Here is a 23,615-nt window from a genome sequence, read left to right as displayed (position 1 = left end):
TAACCTAAAAGTGAAATATTTAAGTTGATATAGAATGAAACATTTATTTGTACCAAAATTCAAACAAAATATTTTGTTTTGGGATGACCCAAAACAAAATTGCTCTTTTTTCCATTCTGTCAAAAAAAACCCTGAATTTTCCATTCTGGTTTATCATGGACTGATTTTTTCCTCCAGTGTTTTGGTTTGGCTATTGAACCAAAAAAAAATTAAAAACAACAACAACAACAAAAGTTATTTTCATAACTACAGTCCTGTAACATCTGTTAGAGATGACTAGTCTAACCCCCTGTTCCCACAGAAATACTGTAACATTCAGTAGCACATAAGCCTATATCAGTTGCGTAGTTTGTCTAGTGAAAGATTCTTACATGTTTCTGCAGTTAAGGGAACAGACACTTGACCCTCTATCTATTGTACCAAAGGATCAGATGGTACAAACTGCACTGAATGGAACTCTAAAGAATTTAGAAAAATCACAGTATGAACTTATATAAATTGTTTAAAAGACATACTGAATTATGTTCACTTGAACCTGCGGATGTTTTTAGATACCATTCAAGGTTTCCTGTCCCCTGACATATGGATGTATTATTCTTTTGCAATTTTGTAATTACTATTTCTAAAAGTGGACAGTTTTCTTTATGCCTTGAGTGGGCTACATAGAACTTGTACTTGTCAAGTTAATATAGAATTCTTTGTTAACCAGAAGAATCTGAGTTTTAAAGATTACACAGATCACTTCACCCTCTATAGATATTTGAAAGGATCGATAAGGTGGAATGAAGTCAGTTATTTTGCTCCAGCAATACCAAGATGTTTTCTCAGGACAGGAGCTAGAAAATAATTTCTCCAACAGAATGAGGAATCTTATTCTTACAAAAAGTGAAGCCTCTAAAAATTATTATATTTATTGCATAGTGTATGCCCCCATATAAAACATACACCTTGTTTTTGGAAAGCAAAATGGGGGAGGGGGGAAAGACTTCCAGAGCCATGACTGATTGTCTGATACACAGTAAGTCCTCCTGGGAACTAAAGGCTGTGTCCACACGAGCAAGGGTGTGCATTTGCAGCAGTACAAATAATAGTGGCACAAATTTGCATTGCTAATTTATGCTGCAGTGCACACCCCTGCTCATGTATTTTGCAGCAGGACACATTGTCCCGCTGCCTCATGCTGCAGAGAGAGGTTGGCTTTGGCACAGAGTCCCTCAGTGAGGGGCTAGCCAGCAGGCAGCCCTTGTGCTGAGGCACTGTGCCCCAGCCAGCTAGGCAGGGACACGTAAAACCCCTGCACTGAGGCACCCTGCACCCTAAGCAGCTGCTCCCTGGCTGGCTGGGGCACTGACTGCTTCCCTGTCTTCACATGCCTCAGTGCAGGAGCCCCCCACACTGAGGCACATGGAGCTCATGCACTGAGGCACAGGCAGGGTGCCTCAGCATGGGAGCTCTGAAGCACACAGAGATGAGGGAGCTGATAGGCCTGCTCTGCCTGCTTCCCCATCTCCATATGTGTCCTGGTGCATGCCACTTTGGCATGCTTTGCACTGTTTTTTTCTTGCAATATTTTTTTTTTCTTTTTGCTACCAGCAAATCTCGGTAGCAAATTTTGCCCCAGCACTGCAAATTAGCAGTGTTATACATGGTTTAATGTGCAATACATGTGACTTGTGATACCACAAAGAGGTTTATGGCACCACAAACCATGTGCGGCAGGCCAGTACAGGGTGCTCCTGCATTGAGCCACCCACCTCACTGCACCCGACCCCCTTCCAGGCTCCAAGTGCCGCCCTGGGGGCGCCTCACGTCTGGCCAACCCCCTTCCTGGAGCACACCTGCTAGCCTGGGGTAAAAACTGCCACCACCCGGGGCTGGGCTTTATTCTGGCTCTGTGCACCCTGGGAAACACAGGCCTAGTAGCCCTCGAGAGTACTTCATAGATTTCATAGACATTAGGGCTGGAAGGGACCTCAGAAGATCATTGAGTCCAGCCCCCTGCCCAAGGGACAGGAAGTCAGCTGGGGTCATAGGATCCCAGCAAGATAAACATCCATGACTCACTTCAAGCACTTGGGGGTGCTTCTCTCAGTCAGAAGCACAAGCAGTGGTCTCCCTTAGTCAGCCAAACCAAGGGGACCCCAAGGCATAATCTAGACCCACACCCAATAGGTCTCCCATGCTAGGTACAAAGGAGAACTTTATTGGTTACAGGGGGTAGGGTTGCAATAGGGTACAGGGTAGAGCAATATCAGAGAAATCACATAAAGCAAACTGGAATGGCTGTGTAGCCTTTGATCACACATCTGAGTTACTGCAAGCTATATATCTAGTTAGATCTCAGGTAGCTTACTCACAAGAATCATACAGAGGCAGGTGGAGATTCCCTCTGGAGGCAGCAGTTCCTTAATCATGAGTTTTGAGAGAGAGAGAAAGTTTCAGATGGTCCAGCTCCTCTCTCTCTGAATCTTCCTCATGGCTGCTGCCTCCTCCTCCTGGGCAGTCCTTAACTTATATTGCCCTCATGACCTTATTTACCTGGTCCAATGGAGGCCAGCACCTGTTGGCTGTCAGCCAACCAATTTGAAATGCATCACTAGTTGCTGGGCAGACTGGCAATTCCTAGCTCCCCAGGGAGTCCAAGCCCCTCACCCAGGTATGTGATGTCAGTCATGTAAGCAGAGGGAGCAGGTTTCCCCGCCTCCCTCAGGAATGTATCCAGCTCAGGTTACCTAAATAGAGGGTAAGGTGTGTACCCTCTGCAGGGCCCATCTTAACCAAATTGTCACAGAGCAGAGTTTTTTGGGAGAAACAGAGGTGGCCTTCCACCACTCCATGCATGCCTGAATATCTGGATCCAACCAAAGCATCCAGGAAGTGTTGCATCCAAGGAGACAGTCCAGGTGAAGCAGAAGGACCTTCCTTGTGTGGAAGTTCAACATCACACAAGGGTAGGCCTCAGACCCTTGCAAGGGCAACAGCAAGACTGGTAGTTCTTTACTCTAAGTAGTTCTTTAGTTATGTTCCAATAAACAAAAAGTAGTTTCCACATTGCAAGTTCCATTAAGATACTATCAGGAGCTCACTTGCTACTTCAAGCACAAGCTATAGCACACAGCCAATTGCTATGGCTGTGAGAGGGTTAACATAAGACTCTGGCCCTTCCTTTGGGCCAGACAAGTGACAGTCACCATAGCAGCCTCCAATTTCCATGTTATAAAGTATTCTTAAGTGTGCTTCTTTTCTAGTGAAGAAAATAGTTCTTCTACTTGGTACACAAACCCAATTTGAGGGAGCTGATTCTGGGGGGAGAGAAATGTATAAGAGAACATGTGGTATTACTATTGACTGCTAATAACTGTGTCACTGACTTTAAGAGTACATCTACATACCAGCTTCTTAAGAGGATCAATTAGCCCAGGCAGAGCTATGTTAGCTGTGCTGTTAACTAACATGTTTCCAGTATCTAAGCTGCCTAGCATGAGTACCTCTGCATAGTGTCATGTACTCATGCCTAGCAGAACTACTCTGATGTCTATCAGCTGAGAACCTGGCAAATTGAATGGTCAGAATATTATTTTCAGGTAAATTTTTCTACAGCCTTGGTTCCCTAATAAATTAGCAGCCTTAATTCCCAAGTCACTTTTGAAAACTGGTGCTTATGAAAATTCTACCCTTTTTGTCTAATTGGCAGATCTTATGTTCCCTGACACCAGTCTGGGACTTTGGATCACTATCAGGTCAAGATGTACAACCTCCATATACAGTAAGAGCATTTTGGGGGCACTACTTTCTATAAAGACTTCTTACGTATGTAGCAACTATTAAGTTTAAATTGTTATAAAATAGGAAAGACTGATGAGTATTTTATTCCCTTCTTTTTTTTATCCTTGAACTATCAAAAATTAGGATTTTATAGGTAAAAATACAAATTATTGATAAAATGCAGAGATTACACAAATTAGTTTCCATATAAATAATATAATAAAATAATAATACAATGTATAATGCAATACAGTATTTATGTAATGGACATCCACATTAGACTGTGATCTAAAATAATCAAGCTAGAGGCTTGATTTGAATCTTGAGTAATCCTGGTCTACATCAGGATTACACTGAGCTGGGAACTGAAGACCTGTTCCTACAATGCTCTCAGGCATCAAAATTTATCATAGATCAGCACAGTAAAACTTCAGACTTTGATTCTCTACCATCTATACCAAGATAAAGCCAGTGTAACTCCACTGACTGCAGCGTAATGCCAGCGTAAAGCCACACATAAAAATCAGAGAAACAGAGACTACATTTTTTGGCAGAGGGAGCAATTAAAACCACCCACATCTGAAAGTGTGAATGGAAATTGGAGAAAGTGGTTGTGGTGCTTCCAAATTTCCTGGATGCCAATTGCTCTGAAAAGAAATTGAAGAAGGGACAATCATCTAAATTGCTATATACATTGCAAGCTGAGGACAACAGAAAACCTGTTTTATTTTCCTCTGGAACCATGGAGTGGACTACAAACCTCTACAAAAATAGGTCCAAAGAGAAAACCATCACTCCTGACCTCCAGTATAACACACACCATAGAATTTCACATAGTACTTCCTGCATTGGGGGCATCACTTTTGTGTGACCTAAAATACATTTTCCAAACAAGAAACCAGTTCTTATTTGAGACCCCTGACTATTATAAATCATGGGAACATGAACAATTAATATATGAACTAGCATGTAAAAGGACCTAGCCACTGTGTAGTTTTACTCTGGGTAACTTTACTATGAATATGGGCACGTGTGTGTGTGCTGATATAACCTATAGGTTCTTCTGCTGCTCTTCTCCCCTTTCTCATTCTTCTGCTGCATTCTTCTGCTGCTCTTCTCCCCTTTTTCTCATTCTTTATAAATCAGAAAATTAATTACCCAGAAAACAGTCTCCTGTACTAAGAAGCCAAATATATTTAATGTATAATTTATATATGGAAATTTAGATGTCAACACTGTGACAAATCATCGTATAAATATTTTTGCAGTTAAATTTTTCTGCATCTATCTTTCTCAGAGAATGAGCGTAATACAGATTATCTTGATGCTATAATGTTGTTTTGGTCTGTAGGCCTGAACTGCATTTTTAATTTTTTCCCAGCTACAAATCAAAGTGCACAAGCCCTGGGGGCTCTATGAAAGGCAAAACTGATAGACCTAGGAGAAGGCTCTTCATGGTGTATTTAAAGACTGTTATGAGAGAGATAGAAAAATAAGAAACAAAGGATGCTTCAGATCCCATGCTAGCAACTAGATAGGGCTGATTCTAGCCTATGTTGCTGCTAATCCATAGATTAAAACATAGTCTGCACTTTTCACAGGGTTTTTCTTCTTTGTTCTAATAATACTTTGGTGAGGTATAATCATTTTACAACAGGGTCAGATTGTGAAGACCCTTGCTCATGAGAGAAGTCTCAGTATCTGAATTTGTTCTGAGTAAATGAGGTAATCAAGAGATGGCTTTAAAGATCCCTCAGGGTGTTAAGTTCCTAATGGCATGTGCGGCCCACCTCACAAACAACAGTTCTTAGGCTATTAAATACACAAAAGGTCTCTACTAAACCTTGTAATCCATGTTTATAACTGTACTATAAAAAAAGAATAAGACTTTTACTTCGGTCGTGCCTTAATATAAGTACATAATGTACTGAACCTGGGATTGTGCAAGTGCTAGAACACCCGCCATCAAGGCATTTCAAACATTACTTAATTTACAAATACCAATTCACAGCATCCTTATCAAAAATATGAGCTTTATGAGATCCAATAAATTAATGAGAGAACCCAGATACAGAAATCTAAATTCTCAAGAGATTTTAATAATAACTCAGTTTGAAGGCACACAACTGGAGCCATGCTTTTCTGGGTGCCAGTGCTCAGCACTTTCATAAAATCTGCCACCCAGAATTACTAGTCAATTTGAAAATTCATGCTAGAGAAGTTACAGACCAGATTATGATCTTGGATACAGCATAGAGAAAGGGAAGCATGACTTCAGGGATATTGCTGCCTAGCATCCTGCCTCATACACATTTGGTTCTGGGTATGTGATATTGCTTGTAATACTGCTTCTTTATATCAACTGTAAGCGACAACCCATGCCGTGCACCAGGTAATCTAGCCAGTAAATGAATATAGGGTTTTGGAACCAAGGGTGTTCCTATTTACTCCAGGGAGAAAGAAATTGCATGACCCCACTTACTCCTACCTGCCAGGAACCAAAATAGAGCAGGTGATTCAAGAAGGATATATGAAAGAACCATGGAGAACTACCCTGTACATGTGGAAGCAAAGTTAGAACTAGCCTTCAGCAATACATGTTCAAATCATATGATAAATAAATAACAGGATCAGAAACTGAACCCAGGTTCAGTTCTAGCCTCTTGGCAATACCCTTTCTAACTAATATCTTCCATTTTGCCATATAGCCAGACTTGCCCCTCTGTATTATATATGCCCCTCTCCCCATTGCATCCAGCCCCTGCCCAAACACAGAAAAGCCTTGCAAAGCTTACTTCGCTTGAGTCTTGCCGTCTTTTTCAATAGCGCATCCTCCATTTGTGCTTTTTCCTCCCTTTCCCTCCAGCGTCTCAGCTGCTCTTCCCTCATTTTGTAGAACAGGATCTGCTTCTGCTCTTCATTCAGTTCTGCCAGGAGTTCAGGGTCAATGTACATATCACGTAAAATTTGTTGCAGCATGGTGACACTCCAAAGAAAAGATAGCCCTCAAGACTGGCCCACGTTATGCTGACAAAATCCTACTCGCAGCACACTGCAAAGCAACCTGAAGCAAGAGCACGCTCCCAAAACTGCCCGCCCAGCAGAGATTTGATTCCTTCTGCTTTGTCCCTCTTCTCACCGGCACGCTCTGCAATTCTTTGCTTAACAATTACAGAATTCCCTGATCATTGTGTCCACCAGGCAGCAACAGGTGTCATATGGAGAAAAGAGGGGGGGAAAAAGAAAAGGAGAAGGGGCCCTGCATGAAATGTATTGCAGGCAAGTAAAAACAGCGGGCTCTGCACAATGGGTCTGTAATCTATGCTTCTTGAATAAGTGAAGAAACTTCGGTACAAAAGGAAGCCTTTGGTTATGGCACACCATCTATTTTAGCTGAATGGGTTCCTATTCCATAGCAATGTACTCCTTGTGATATAGCGTTCTTCTTGGGTTTTGAGTGATGTCATGGTTAAAAGTATCAACTACACCAGCAATATCTATGTCACTCCGGCTCCCTTTGGGAATCGATCTCCTCAGATAAGAGAGGAAACTAGTTTGCACACTGTTTCCTAGTCTATCTGCCTAACTAGTCTCAATAGGGTGTGCCATCCAATTATACCAGAGGTTATATGTACTTAGACCCAACAGACATGGTGATTCAGCAAACTGATTAAAGTTCATTTAAAATTAAAAGTAGATGCAACAGAAGCCAGGAGAATCTTGTTATCACTTTATAAAGAGTGAATTAATATTAATTAGACAAGAGTCAGTTCTCAGCAGTTCATGCGGACTCTAACCCTCTTGCTGTTAATTCATTTTCACTTTGGGGCTGGAAGAAGATATAATATTGCTCTTCAAGCAAATTGTGACCTTCTACTATTTAATGGCATTTCATGGATCTCAGTAAAATACTATTATTTCAGCACTTGGACCAACTGCAGTTAATAATTTTTTTTTAATCCAGTACAAGTCCAACCCAACTTTTACTGACAGTATGCCAATCTGCCAAGGGGACTTATTCATTTTCATGGGAAAATGCATTTCATGGGATTTTTGAGCGAAACTGAATTTGTACCAAGACTGTTTTAAGTATATGTAAGTAAACTCAAATGCTTGTGTAATTCACACATTTCTATTTACCTTCCATTTTGGGAATTTCTGTGAGTTTTTCTGTCCCATGACACTCCATTCAGCTATCCCAGACATGGAAACTTTCTAAAATTACCGTTTCCCTCTGCTTATTGGCTTCCTCAGGAAGCTTTTGGCAACCTGCCAAAATAATAGCTAAACACAAATATTCAAAGGTCAGGTTTACACCTGTCTAAGTTTGAGACTATTCATGGAACCCTGTCTTCAAACACCCTCTAAAACCATTTCTCTGGTCAGAGAGAATGGTCTTGGACACTGAGCTGTCTCCTTATCCTTATCCTTTCAGATGGAGGGCTGAAGCTGATTAGCCAGTCAAAATTCAAAAGCTCACACTGACTCTGCATATTTTTTCCATTCAGCAAATTTCTATAACCACTGTATTCAAAAGAGAAAATTGAAATCTGACTCAGAATCTAATACGTTATGGGGCTTCTGTTGGAGATTACTTGTAATTCATTCATCTTTCCCCAATGCCATTTTTGAGAAAGATGCTACAACCATAAGTATTTTGGGCAAGTATGAAGAGATCACTTTCTCTGTCAAGTGCAGGAATAATAGGGAATGCCTTGCAACTGTTATCCCTGGTTTTAGGTTGCGATTTCACAGTGAACTAAGATACCTTTCCCCACACCCAGAAAGCAGTAAAAGCATCTTACTAATGTGCATAAACCAGGAGACAGGGAAACATGATCCTTCTTGGTCTGTTTTCTTAAAGACACTATACTAGCTAAAGGGTTACAAGAATTTAAAAAATAAAGGCAGATCCATATCAAAAGACAAAATAGTGGACAATAGCACATATAAAATAATGCAGTATTTAAAGCACAGAAATACCACACAATGCAGTTGGCCTTCAAACAGCAATTTGGTCCCCAAATGTGATCCTCTGTCTTCTTCACAAGGTTTAAAGAAAAAAAAAAACTCAACATTTTATCACTTGCTTGGAAAGAGACATGGCAAAAGCTGAACTCATTCCATCTGCAGGAGTGCTATAATCCAAATGTTTTAGGACCATTGTGGCTAAAATATTTTGCCAAAACCAGACTGCCTATGGGCCTTTTTTCACTCAAGTCAGGAGAAGACCAAGGTTTTATTTCAGGGGAAAACAGATTTGGGCTAATTTTACATAAGAGATGATCAAAAGAGACTAAGAGAATCAGATGTCCTATCCTCATTGATAATGAATGACACTTGGGTGCTTAACTTATGTAGGCGCTCTTAACATTTCCACCCTAAAATCAAGGACTATAACCCAAGGGCAGGTAATTATTTCAGCTAGAGGGCCACTTATCAAGTTTTGGCAAACTGTCGAGGGCTGCATGGATAGCCTCACCCCTTAAAAGTACTCTGCCCCTGGTTGCCATCTTGCGACCGTAAGTCCTGCCCCCTAACCCCTGACTTTTGCCACCAGAAGTTCCTCCCCTCGTACCTAGAAGTACTCCTTTCAGCAAGGGGGTTTGCCATCTCAGAACCAGAAAAATATCAAATTATATTCTAAAATCAGACATCTACTACAACATTCATTAGCTTGATTTCAAAAAATATTTTTGTCCTGATCTACTTGTGTTTGTGTAGTGTACATTGAGGTGACTGTATAATAGCTTAAAATCAAGTCTTATTCTTGTATATTATGGGTGGGAATAGGTTTGTGAGGGGCTGTGGGTGTTTGAGTATGTGGGTATGTGGTATGTAGGGGAGCGTGTGGGCTGTGAGGGGTAGATAGGTGTGTGCAGTATGTGGGATTTGTGAGGGAGTGAATAGGTGTGGGAGTGTGGGGGTTTATGTGGTTTGGAGATATGTGGGTATTTATATGTGGGGTGGGGGAGCATATGGTGTATGTGTGGATATGTGGGGTGTGGGTGGGTATGGGGTTTGTGGGGAGAAGTGAGTGTGTGTGGGGAAGATGGCTGGGGGAGGATGTGGCATATGTGGAGGAGAAGGGTAGCTGGAGTGTGTGAGGGGGTGTGGGGTGTTCATGGGGGCAGCCCATCACCAGCGGCAGCAGAAAGCCATGAGGCCTCAGGACGCTCAGGGCCTGCTGCAGGCAGAGCCCCTACTAGAGCTCTTGCCAGCCTGGGCTCAGTACTCCTGCCACTTCTCTTCTCAAGTTTGTCAGACACTCTCTACTCCCCACCAAAATAAAATCTCTATCTCTGGAATGTGTGAGAACTGTCTTATTAGAAAGCTGCTCCCCTGGTATGCCATGAGAGCTTGATTTTTCTTTTTAGCACATGAATTAGCCACACTTACATTAAAAATATATTGAATAGTAAGCAATAAGCACTAAGTATAAAAATTTGAAATTTTAGCCATCACCTAAGACTATTCAATAATAGTGTCACTGCTGTGTAACACAAATACTAGAACAGTAGGCCTGTTTTTCCATTCCTCTATTAAGAAGGGGGGGTTGTATCTTTGTATATAGGCTTGACTAGCATTTTCAGCTATAAAGGATACACATAAGCTTTTTATTTTTTGAGAAGTTTTCTCACCTCTATTGTTTGCAGCTGCCTTTAGACATTCAGCTAGGAGAAAGTCTTCAGGCCTTGGAAGTACTCTAAAATTCCATTCAGGTTTTCCAAAGATACAGTTAGATTGCCACTTCCCTTCTCTAACTTGCATTTCTTAGCATAGGCTCTTCCCACACCCCATGGCCAACTGTTTATGCGGTTTCTCTTAGGATGATTTATTCAAATTAATTATTTTGCATCCATTCTAACATCTTGCATACAAGCTCCTAGTTTTGTTTATGGACAAGAAATGCTCTAGCAAAAAAAATGGGCATCTGATTCTTTTCCATCTGAAGTAAAAGGATAAGACATATAGGTGGGGCCATGTTGAGCTTTCATATCACTCCTAACCAAAACCACTGATGACTCAATACACCTTCCTACCTACAGAGAAAGCAGGAGTAGAGTGACCACCCATCCCTAAATGGGTGGGACAGTCCCAAAATGTAAACTTCAAATCCTGGTCCTGGTCTGAATAACTCCAGGGCAGCATTTGCCCTGCATTCCCCTCAACACAGTTTCTATGTGTGACTCCCCCGCCCAAGCTCTGGGGCTCTGTCCTCCTGGCTCCATGTCACATTCAGAGATAGAATCACAGAAAGTTAGAGCTGGAAGGGACCTCAGGAGGTCATCTAGTTCAACCCCCTGCTCAAAGCAGGACCATCCCCAACTACATCATCCCAGCCAAAGCTTTGTCTGGCCAGGTTTTGAAAACCTCCAAGGATGAAACTTCCACAACCTCTCTGGGTAACCTGTTCCAGTGTTTTACTACCATGCTAGTGAGAAAATTCTTCCTACTATCTAACCTAAATTTCCCCTGCTGCAACTTGTGACCACTGCTCCTTGTTCTGTCATCTGCCACCACTGAGAACTGTCTAGTTCTAGCTCTATCCTCTTTTGAACTCCTCTTCAGGCAGTTAAAGGCTGCTATTAAATCCCCTCCCAGTCTTCTCTTCTCTAGACTAAATAAGCCCAGTTCCCTTAGCCTTTCCTCATAAGCCATGTCCCACAACCTCCTCACCATTTTTGTTGCCCTCCACTGGACTCTCTCCAATTTGTCCACATCCTTTCTGTAGTGATGTCACAAGGACCATGACCTCACCGCCCAGAATACTTCAGAAGGATGAACCCACCCTTAAAATGTCTCCCCCCAGGGAAAGCAGCACTCACCTCTCCCCACCATGCGTACATACACAGGGCTGGGGGGAGGACCCCTCCCACATTCCTCAAGCCACCCCCCCCACCAGTGCTCTATGCCATCCCCACTTCGCTTCTTGCTTTAGAGATCCTCTAGTGATGCTAGGGGTACAATACCTGCCTCCCCTGTTTTTTTTTTAAATGGCATGTTTCCCACTTTACATTTTGAAAAGGTGGTCACCCTAAGTAGGAGAGATGTAAACATGTAAGTCAGAGCAGGCCAGGCCAACTTTCCCCAGATACCTGCATCTCCCCCACTCTATCACATTGCCAGATATTATAGTTAGTTCTCTACATGGTAGAATATTATTTAGATCACAGAGTAAGGCTGTCCTAAGTCAGGAATCTCCATATTTATGGTCGCCTGTGCAGCATGCATAGCACAGCCAAAGTGGGGGGCTACATCCCCCTTGCTCCATTTCTGGATTTGTAATGGAACCTAAATGCCAACACTTCTGAGCTCTGGGAAGTTTAGATCTATGTTCATAATCTGCAGTTCAGGTCACCTCTTCTCCAAAAGGATTTAGAGAGTTTATCTTACAAAACAGTGCAACAAAGTCTTCCCTCAACACCCTCCTCACACCCCCGTACCATTTGTTTAAAGAAAGAAAAAAATACAGTTTGGCAAAAAAATGCACCTCATTGTGAAGAAGGAATTATATCCTACTACCTCTCTCCTATTTTACTTATTCAGGTATTGAAAGACAAAGGCCTGGGGGATTTGTCCTTTGTGTGTCTACTTTTACTCAATTATATTAGAACTAAGGCTTCACATTTTGGCATTAATTGAAAAAGACTCACCCTTTCAAAGGCTTCAGGGCAGGCAGTTTTGCTGTTCTCCACATTCTTCATCTTTTTTATTTTATTTGACTTTACAGAAGAGAAATCAAATCCTTATCACAAGAGACCACAATGTGAAGAACAAACTCTTCATCAAGGATTATGTGCATTTAAGTGTGATAAAAAAAGAGAGCTATTTCTGAGTTGCATAATACATCTAGCTGCTGGAATAGCTTTGTACATTTTGTAGGGAGTATAAAGTAGCATATATGCAAGTATACTGGCAACTAATGAGTGTTTGTGTGTCTTGATTAACAATCACATGAGAAAAATTAATGAATACTGAGGAATTGAGGGGGGGAAAAAAAAACCAATTGCTTCACCACCATTCATCCAACCTATCTGAGGAAGACTTACAAATAAATAATGTGTACAGATTTGTGAAAAAGACACTAAAAAGAGCTAAATCTGTGATCAATATTATCCCCAGTAAACAGAGGTTAATTCTGTTATATAGTCGCTGCTTGCACAGCTTTGCCTTCAGAAGCTTTAGGGGAAATGTAGGATATGGAGGCAGAACAGGGCTTTCTACTAGCTTTGCTCTTCCACCTCTACATACAATACTAAATCAACCAGAAAATGATTTCTTCTGGCAGCATGGCTGCATCCAAATGAAAAGGGGAAGAGGTTTACTGGCAGAGCTGGACTAGTGCAGAGTTTCCCAACCACCAGGCCGCAGCCTGGCACTAGGCCGTGGCAGATTGGTTGCTGGGTTGTGGCATGAGCCCCCCACTCAGACCCGCATTTCTCCACCCAGGCGAGCAGCTTTCAGGGAAGCTGAGCTTCTAGGGTTAAAGCTGCATGGCAGGGCAGCCCTGGGAGGGAGGCAGCTAGCTCTGCATGCCCCATCCTGCTCCCATTGGGCCACAGTATAAAAAAGACTGGGAACCACTAGAGTAGTGGATGTGATCTTTCCATATCCTCCAGCTGAAATAGCTCTGACCTCAGAACTTGGTAGTGTAGACCAATCCTACCTTGATCAACACTCTTAATTCAAGCTAGTACTAACACGGATCAACATTTGGGCAGCTCATAGTGCAGCATGTAACAAGGCCCTTAATTTCACCTGTCCCTTCTAAAAAAAAATCTCAAAGGGTAAAAAAAGGGAAATGACTGAAGGATGAAGGAAAAAAAATTATGCTCCAACAATCCTATGTGCCATACTTATTACATCTGACTGAATCATATCCTCTCTTTTTGAAAAAGAATTTTGCCCTTGCTGGTACCCAAGAAATGCTCCAATGTCTCCACAGCCAATTTTTCCTAGGAAGAGTAAGATGCATCTTACACACTTTGATGATTTGTCAACATATAGTAAGCATCCTGCGGCAGTTGGACAGTGAGACAAGTTTCCTTCCATCTGTTTGCCAGGTCAGTTTATTCAAAACATCCAATCCTGTTTTGTTTCTCTCCAAAGTGTAATTTTTTAACACACAGTTTTTCTCAGTTAGCATTTCAAATGCAGAAACCTTCCTCCATCATTGTAACTCTTTGTCCAGTCATGAGGAATAATTTTGTAAATCCACATTGCTTTTATCTCCTCATAGGAGGTATATTTTTAGATGATAATGCCTCTCTCTCACTTGAGATTTGATACTTTTAAAAGAGTAGGTTGTGTTACACATATTTTAGTCTCTTGCAAGGAGCTTTAGTTAGAAATATATTGCCTAGGTTGCAACACCACATGCTATAATGAATTTGAGCTGACACAGATGTTTATACTGCACTGCATATTATTCTCTTTTTTCATTGACTGAAAGCTGGGCCAGTAAGGCTACAGTCTTCTGTAAAGACTGTATAATGAATTCAGAACAGAAATTCACAGATGCTGATGTAAAGAGAGATGTCTGGAAGCCAAATGTTCAAAGAAGCCAATAAAACTTCCCCAAGTTCCTCATGCTTTAAGTCAAAATGAATGAGGAGAAGCAAGATTTCCTTGCCCAACTGAGACACAGATTCCTAGCTAGACCTATCAAGCCAAAGGGTTTCTCCAGAAATAGCACTGAGGAAAGTTTCCTTAGTTTTGATGTTGAGGGAGTGAGCCATGACTGCAGAAACAAAAGGGAATCTGAACTTTCCTTTAAAAAAAAGAAAAGAAATGAAAAGAATAAAGTAAGGACTTAGCCCTTATGGCTCCTGAAAAAAAAATCTTGTAAAAAACTGGCCTATTAAAGCTCAAAAGTCAGAAGGCAAATAAAGAACTTCATGCTCATTTTAAAAATCTCGAGATATTTTCTTTTAACAAGTCATCATTTTTGAACATTTGGATTTCACTGTACTGGATTCCAGCCACTGCCTCTACTGGAATTGGAAATCAACTGAGGAGGAGGACAACACAGAAGGAGACACAGAAACAGGGAAATGTAAGTGAGCAGATAGCACTCCTCTGTAAAAGGGACCTTGTTCTTTCCCTGTCTTAGTCTGGAAGAACTCAATAGCTGATAAAGCAAGGACACAGCAGGAAGGGGACTCTGAACTTGGCAGTAGCCCCCTTGCTGATCCGAGCTCTGGACATTTGGGGCCTTTCCAGTCTTCCTGAGAAGTCCTACAAAGACATAATGGGCTTTTGCTGAGTTTAAAACCTCCTAAAGACAAGACTCAGCATTGGCCATTTCACAGTTTTTCACAAAAAGGCACTCTGGGCCATCACATCAATGCAATTTCTCCATATCGGTCCCCTTTTGATTTCCAAGTTCAGACTGAACGAACGTCATGGCTGAAAGTCATTGCTACTCGATGGTCTTTGCTAAATGAGTAAGCAACATTAGTGAGTGTTCCCAGGAGACAGCTGTTCACATGACAACTACTCGGTATCTTAGCAAAAAGCCCAGGGCTGATTGGGAGTTCAGACTGGAATATCCTTCTGTGTGAATACACCTATGCCACCATGACACCTCCAGTAGCTGTCCTCTGGCTACACAGAGATCCTGAGTTCCTAAGCAGTGTCATTTCAGCATCTTCTACTGAATTCATGCATAAAAAGCTATTTCTTTTTTTTAAAAGGAATTGTGTTTAACTAGCCACGTCTTCCTCATTTTCTCATCCATTTTCTTTAGCATACGTGTGCCAGCACAGCATTTCCATTCATATTTTACAACACCTACCTCAGTCAGACAATTTACATAAAGTTATTCAGTCAGAATCCACATATCCAGAGACAAAGAAGCAAATCTTTTCTTCAGAAGCAAGGGTGACTGGGGAAAAATGACAATACATACATAAAATCAGTCATATATATTTTTTCTATACAGTGAGTCCTACAGCCTTTTTTTGTCTTTTTTTTTTAAAGGGGAGGAGTCCGTGTAGTATTTGTAATCTGGTAAACCCTACAGCGTAACTGCTGTATCAGCATCAGAGCAAGAACAGCAGAATCTTGAATCAGTGATGCAGGGGGAATTGACAATGTGAAAGAAGAGATAAAATTAACATTTTGTTCAAGGCCTTAAAAAAAACCCTACTATCATTAGAAAAGCAAACACATTAAAGCACTCACCAAAACAAACCATTCTTACGTCTGATCTCCACAGACATTGCTGTCAATTAGAAAAATGGAAAAAGACAAACCTGAATGTTTTGTTTTCCTCCTCCTCAATTATAGATAGACTGGTTGTCCAACCCTATTTTTTCTCAAAAGGCATAGTCAGGTCTGTGGCTCCCTCTAAGGGCTAGAATAAACTGTGCTTCAAAGCAATGTTGCAACACTGCTTAACAGCACACTGAAGAATTTGCAGGAGGAATCAGAACCATAAATGTACATAAAATAATGAAAAGTAAAAATTTGGTTTAGACGTTTTGTCATTATTTTTTCCATAGGAATACTGGTATTTATGCAAGTCACCAGTCTTGAAACCAAGCAGATTTATGCAGGCTTTCTTTTTGTTCAGTGATTTCTTGTATATGTGTATGCTGGTGGTCCCTGTAAAATGCAGACAACTATGCTATCTCTTGTTCAGAAGAACTATGTAATATACAATAAAAAGGGGAAGTTTCAGAGTCCCATCAATGCCTTTGCTTGAAGAATCCACTAATTCTGCAGTGATTCCCCTGTTGGTATTCTGTCCTATTTTTCTCTGACTACTACAATTTAATAATTCACTGTGGGTGAACAAGACAATTGGTTTAAACTGTAGCAAAGCAGATTTACATTAAATCTGAGAGGGGAAAAATCCTTCTTAACTGTAAGAACAGTAAGACAATGAAGAAAAAGCTTCTTAAGCAAGCTGTAGGTTTTCCTTTGCTGAATGCTATGAAGAAGCTGGATAGCATGGATTTGACATGGTGTAGGAACAGCAAATCCTGCTTTGGTGCAGGTTGGTTAGACTAATTGACCCTTGAAGTCCCTGTCAATGCTGCGATCCTATGATTTATGATTCTATGAATTTGTTCAGACTATGCACTTAGTTCAGTTGTTTAATGCTGCAGTTCAGAAATCCTAAGTCAGTATTTCCAGAAGGGCCCCTTTCCTTGCTTTGGTGCCACGCCAGTTTATTAACAAAGGAAATTAAGTCTTTGTTATAGCTGTTTGGTTATGTAGTGCATTCTATCTTTCCCTGGATTGCACAGAAGATACTGTATAGTCTAGGACAGGGATGTCAAACTCATCCCAAATCTGGACTGTGAGGCTGTTCATGGGCCAGATCTGGCTTTGGTTACAGAGCAGATGCAGCAGAGGCAGTAGGGCCAGTGGCTGTCTACTATGGCTGTGCCAAGTGGCTGCACAGCTGCAAGGCATATGTCAGCACTTCCCTCGATCATCTTCCTGTTGCTGAGGCCCAGGTATACAGGGTGTAAAGGCTCCAAATTTATGCAGCAGGCCATGCCCCCAGATTCCCTTGCCCATGAGGCCAAATAACAGTTCCATAGGTCATAAGTGTAATGCCCCTGATCTAGGACACAGAAGCAATTGCTAACAATCCTTCACCTGGAAAAGAGGTCCTGTTACAACCAGCTGATGGTGACAGAAGGTAAATGTATTTGTTTGTGTTGAGGAAGGATTTCTGGTTAATATTTCTGAGTAGTTATAGGGACATTAGTCAGGTTGTAAAATCGTTTCGGGGAGAGACTAACTTTTTATTCTGTGTATTCCCCCTTGTACAATGGGGTCCTGGTCCAGACTGGCATCCTTTAGGCACTCTCACAATACAAAGAAACAACATAAAAGCTTCACAGAGCAAAATAGGTACCAAGTTGCACTTATTCAAAACCCTCTCATCCATAAATAAATGGAATCTGATATAATAAATTCAAATACATTGGTTAGTAAAGATGTATGGTACAAACTGTACACTGCTCTCATTTACGTTGCTGTAATTCAGGAATTGTAGCCTGAGGACATGAATTTTAAAGTAGCAACCCTACTTTACAATAGCCAAGGAATGGGGTCAACAGAATTACACAGGTATAAAGCAGATGTACAATAGAAAAGTTGGTCCCTATGTTGGTATATTTAACAGAGGTACAAAATAAACTCTATAACACAATTCTGACACTCTGATTAAAAACTGAACCTTTGCATAACTGCAAAATACAATCCTGAAACCTGGCTGCTAAATTCATTTGGAAGAGCTCTGATACCAAGTTCAATGCATATATCACCACAACTAAAGACAACCTTTAAAATGTACTTTTCATTATTAATGCTTTGTAATTTTATAGGAACTTTCCCCCAAGCATTTCAAAGAACTTCAGACATAAAGCCACCCAATGACAACATTGAAGCAGGCACAATTTATTTAGCCCATGGTACAAATTAGCAGACACACAAAAGTCAAAAGTTAAAAGACCTTCCCACCTCATTACAGATGTAGACATGGGAACAGGACCAAGGACCAGGCTAACACCAAACCACCACCTTTAAACTCTACATTCGAATTGATAAGAAAATAAATGCATTCCTTTTCCAGGGTGGAAGACAGGAGACAACCCTAACCTTCATCCCATATTTTTAACCCATAAAGGAAGTATCGGTATATCTGTGCAGTGGGAAAGCATCCAGATGGCAGTAGTAAAAGATGGGAAATTAATTGAACTGGAAGAGTCAACCACCTGACCGCATCCCAAAAATGGTTAATACACCAAAGTTATATTTATTTTTTTAATTCTTTCTAAAAAGATAGATAATATTGTTAGTAGGAAAAATAAACTTAACAGAATTCATTTTTTAAAAGGTTGGGGGGAGTTATTTAGAGTACAGGCTTGCAGACAATATTGTGATTTGTAATTATCTACTAAGATAACGGAAGATTTTAGGTTAATTTAGTGCAGTATTGCTTGCTTTTAAGGAAGAAATCTGGTCAGCAATAGTTTTACCTAGCAGCATGGCAATTCCACCATGCAAGATGCCTTTAGATCTTGTCCCTTTGTGTCCCCTGCCACTGCTGTTGTATATGATTACTTGGAGCCTGTAGACCTCTGCAGAGCTCAGCAACATTTGTCAAAGCTTTGACAACTTGGTCAGAAAGGGCAACACTCAAATTTCTGTTCCAACTGGTAGTGGGCATTTGAAATTCTGACCTACATTACGAAGGGCTGAGGTTAATACAAGTTCATCAACTGTCCTAGCTGTAGTTTACAGAGTTGTTGTACTTTCCCTCCCTTTATAATATATAGGGAATCAGCCTGAACATTATACTCATTGTTCATGCAGTGCTATTTACTGTGCTCACTTGTACAAAGGCAAGGATACAGCTGCAGTTAACATTTTTCCAGGCATAATATTAAATGTATATTTTTACCTCCACTTATTTTATTGCAAGGGTAAAGGAAATTAAAAAACAAAAAATAAAAGACAAATTCAAGTCATGACTGTACAAGAGAAGGAGTGCAGCACGTGGCCCTGCAGGCTGCCTCTGAATTGTATGTGGTATGACAGCTGACTTCAGCAGAATTCAAGAAACTTAAAGGCATGGTTCACATGGGAAAAAATGTCAACATGGTTTACTAGAACACAGCTCCCTTGTACCAGAGGGCTCTGAACCACTTTCTCCTCTAATTTATATTCTGTAATTCTGTTGATTTCTCTTCAGTTATTCCTCATTTACAAATGAGCAATTAAGCTCTTTGGACCAAATCCTCTGTTAAGTATATCAGTATAGCACTGCCACAGCAGGAAGCACCAGCTCCACCGCAGCCCAGGGACCACTCTCCCTGCCGACAGATCCCCCTCCCCTTGCCACCGCTGGAGAGGCAGTTAAGTCAGCAGGGTGTTTTCACGACAGGGGGGTTTAATGGGACCTAAACTGAAGCGCTGTTTTTAAAAACCCACCGCTTCAGTTTAGGGCCCCTGTTTTGCCTACACACACCCTTAGACAGCATGTGTATGCTGAAGCCTAATACTCTGCAATAACACTGGCCGGGACAAAATACAGCAGTTTAGCAAAAGAGGTCACTGTAGAGTAGGGTTAGGAAGCTAAATCAATATAACACTAAAGCAGAATGGCTTAACACTAGGGAGCCTTTTTTCTTCTCCCCTCATGTTTTCCCTTGAATGGAAATGTCAGTCAAGAAAAAAGCAGCATATAAAAACTGTTGCTCATTTTAGAATATCAGATCAGGAACCCCCAACATGAATTTGAAGACCCCAGGTGCCAGCTTAATCACAGTCTGTCCATCCCTGGAAATAATTCAGCCTTCTGCAGCTCTAAAAGAGGAGGATTTCTCCTTCAGAAGAGTTAATAGTTTTGTGCATCTGTGGAACCCAGGAGACCTTTGGAGTCCATGTAGTACTTACCAGAGAAGCAAATCCCTTTAGGATCAAATGCAGTTTCAGTGAAATTCACTGTTTCCTATTAATAACATTAATTTCCTTTTATTTATATATACTAGCTTAGTAAAATGCTGAGTAAGTTCACTTTTTTCCATATCCCTGTAAATGTATCAAAATGTATCATGTGAAAGCTGATTTTCTTCAATATACTCCCTGGTACAATTTAGCTGAATTATGTATAATACAGCAGTCATATAATATTAACTTCACATCATATTAGAAATTGTATTATAGCACCTAAATTGATTGTGGGTGTAATTGAAGGCCACCAACAGGAAAGTTGTTAATCAACAAAATGACTCATTGGTTTCATCCACAAAGTTCCTGGAATTAGTCACGTTGTACAGCTGATTCTTTTTTAGTGTATAGCATTTTTTCACCTAAACTACTCCTGTCCTTATCAGTGTACTGCAGAATGAAGTTCTACAGGCATGTCTGCACTGTCTCTATGCCAAGACTGAGAGCTCTGCCAAGAAACCCAGCCTTCCCAGTCACTCATGCTCAACACACGATAAATTTCAGAAATATGGCCTTTGTGTAAATCTCAGTCCCAATTATGAATCTTACTGTTACTCTTAGGTTTTCTTTTGGGCATGCTCTCTCATGTGCTCACAGCTGCTCTAAGACAGCTATATTGCTGCATTTACAGGATTTCATGTGTGCTAAGCCAAAAAAAACAGATGGGGCACACTTCTTTGTGGGCTCCCAGGCTCAGCATATTTCTGCTGAGGGACATGCAAAGAATCACCCTCATCCTGACATCACTGAGCTGCTCAGAAGGCTTTGATTGCAAATTGGGCCTAATATGATTTTGAAACCAGGCACTTTGAGCCCACAGTGTTTTTAGGGCACACCTGCTGGCTCAGTGTCTTGCACTCTTCACAGAAAGAAAGGGTATGGAAAAAACAGATGCTGATAGAAAATGCTTATACATATTAGCCTAATGCTTAGCATTCTAACCCCAGGGATAACCAGTATGTGTTCTCAGTGGGCATCTCTCAATCTTTCCTGTTTCATTTTGCATAAAATTTTCATTGGAGCAAAGACTAAAGCCCAGGTCTCCCGGGTGAGTGCATTAACATGAGTTTATACTTTAATTTTTCTATGAATATCTATAAATATTCTACAGCAAAGGACAAAGCAATTCCATACTAAATGTATACAAGAGACAAGTCTGCATTCAAATCATTGCTCCAAACTGGACAAAGGTGAAGGTATCTGAATTTAGGATTTCCATATCATAGGTAACTGTTTTCCTGTTTGGTTTACTGGGTGCAAAGGATGGGGAGGGATCCATCACCACCACCCCTTCCATTTTTCATGAAAAAATATTGACCTGGCATAGGTACCTCACTCCAAGAGAAGGTTAACAGCTGTGCATTCCAAGTGGAGGGGCACACCTTCTTCCAACCCAGTTAGGTACCTGATTCTCCGAGGCACTCCCCTGAGTTCCTTGCTTTCTGGATTCTAGGAATCCTATTCTTTGGTGGCCTACTCTTCCCATGATTGGATATGGAGCTTAGGTGCCTAAGTTGAGGCTATGGAACCCACTAAGTAGCTGGGCTTCTAAAAAATTAGAGCTAGCAGCACTCACACTCATTTGATTACCCCCTCTCTTCACTCAAGTCCCTCCCAGACTAACCTGTTGCACACTCTAATCATACATGGATAGGACTGTATTGGATTTTCTCCAACTGCAGTGAAAAGCAAGATGATCTCAAGCCACTGGTGTTTGTAACAGTGCCACTTTGCTTGCCAGCATAGAATATATTGTGGTCATAAAAGAATACATTTATTTCGTCACAAACAGCAATTTTAAGAAGAAAAGGTCTAACCTTGGATTCCCATAAGCACATTCAAATATCCCACATACCTCCAATCCAAGAAAAAGAAAAGTGAGACTGATGTATAATTTTTATCATTTGGAAGATGATGGGAGTTTGCCACCTTCTCTACCTTTCCACAGTGTTCTCTCCCTCCTCCAGGATCTTTTCCTGGCTCCAGCTGTCCATCTGAGAGAAGCAGAGTGTGCCAGGGGCACAGGATAGGGAAGAGGGGAAGCCTTGCCCAGAGGCAAAACCCCAACCAGGGAAAAGAAAGGGAAAAATAATGACTTACCTGTTCCAGGGGCTGAGAGGAGTGAAGAAGCTCGGGGTGGGAAACCGCCCATGTGGTTTGTAAGCTGCGCCCATATACAGCTGGGGCCAGGTGACGTCATGAGGAGATGCCACCCGGCAGAGATTAAAGGGGACCACGAATGCGCAGGAAGGCTGCCAAGGGCCGGAGAACCAGCAGGAACACACCAGTCAGGAGGGGACAAGCCACGGCGGATGGCAGACAGCAGCAGCAACAGCGAGAGCAGCAATGGCAGCTGTGGAAGCGACAGGGGATCCCTGACCTGGGAAAAACCGGCGGGGATCAAGGACGCCGGCTGAGAGGCTGGCAAAGGCAGCAGCAGCTGCGGTGGCGCCAGCAGCAGCAGTGAGAGTGGCAACAGCGACTGCAGAAGCAGCAGGGGATCCCTGACCCAGGGAAGACCAGTAGGGATCAAAGACACCAGCGGAGAGGCCAGCAAAGGCAGCAGCAGCAGAGACCACAGCGTCGGGAGCAGCAGGAGCGGTGGGAGATCCCCGAACCTCGGATCAGCAGGGATTGAAGACGTCAGCAAAGAAGCCAACACAGAAGCCGGCAGTGGTAGCCACAATGGCGGACGCAGGAGCGGCAGGGAACCCTGAGCTGGAGAAGCCCAGCAAGAGCTGAAGGAGCCAGCAGAGGGACCCATGGTAACTCCATGGAGAACCAGCAGCCAAGCCTAATTATAGGCACTGGGGCCATAGCCCTGAGTGGAAGCAGGGCCTGGAAAGGGAAGGAGAGGGACCCCAGCTGGGGCTAAGGCATGGGTCCTGACCCGTAGGTTGCCTAAGGCCTAGGGCATCGAGGGTGCTAAGGGTGTACAATGCTCACTGTGGATTTGTTCATTTGGTGTCACGACGGGTATTTCAGGGAAGAGGGATTTGGGGTCCAGGCAGTGGTAGTGGTCCCCTGTAGGGCCCATTTATTGCCATCTCCTTTTGTGAGGGTAAGTGGGCGAAGTCGTCAGCACTAAGCGAGGCTGGCCAGGACCTTGTGAAAGAGAAGAGAGAGAGAGGCGGTGCAGGAACACACTGGGAGCAGGCGCTAAGGGCACCAGAGAAGACAGGCCCAAAAACCGAAGGTCTCCAGGCCCACCCACCGGAATTCGGCCGGGGCCCAGGCTGGCCACCATCGTGATGCGACATAGAGGCCACAGAAGACACCTGTGGGGGCTAACCACAAACTAGACTTGGAGGTCTGTCTCACACAGGTGGCACTTGGCCGGTGTGTAGGGGAGGTTGGAGCCCCGTGAGCAC

The 23,615-nt window shown here is 42.1% G+C and overlaps 1 protein-coding gene across 1 annotated transcript in view; it reads right to left on the bottom strand.

Moving 5' to 3' along the window:
- The window catches only part of SH2D4B (SH2 domain containing 4B), a 116,829-nt gene extending 110,085 nt beyond the window's left edge, over window positions 1-6,744 (bottom strand). Inside the window, exon 1 of the mRNA XM_019556328.1 lies at window positions 6,561-6,744. Coding sequence (XP_019411873.1) covers window positions 6,561-6,744 — 184 coding nt within the window. The remainder of the gene's footprint in view (window positions 1-6,560) is intronic.
- Window positions 6,745-23,615: the final 16,871 nt, after the last annotated feature.

Source organism: Crocodylus porosus, unplaced genomic scaffold, assembly GCF_001723895.1.
Source record: "Crocodylus porosus isolate Cpor-Errol unplaced genomic scaffold, CroPor_comp1, whole genome shotgun sequence".
Taxonomy (NCBI): Eukaryota; Metazoa; Chordata; order Crocodylia; family Crocodylidae; genus Crocodylus; species Crocodylus porosus.
The sequence above is the reverse complement of the archived record's forward strand: the minus strand, read 5'-3'. Positions and strand labels throughout refer to the sequence as shown.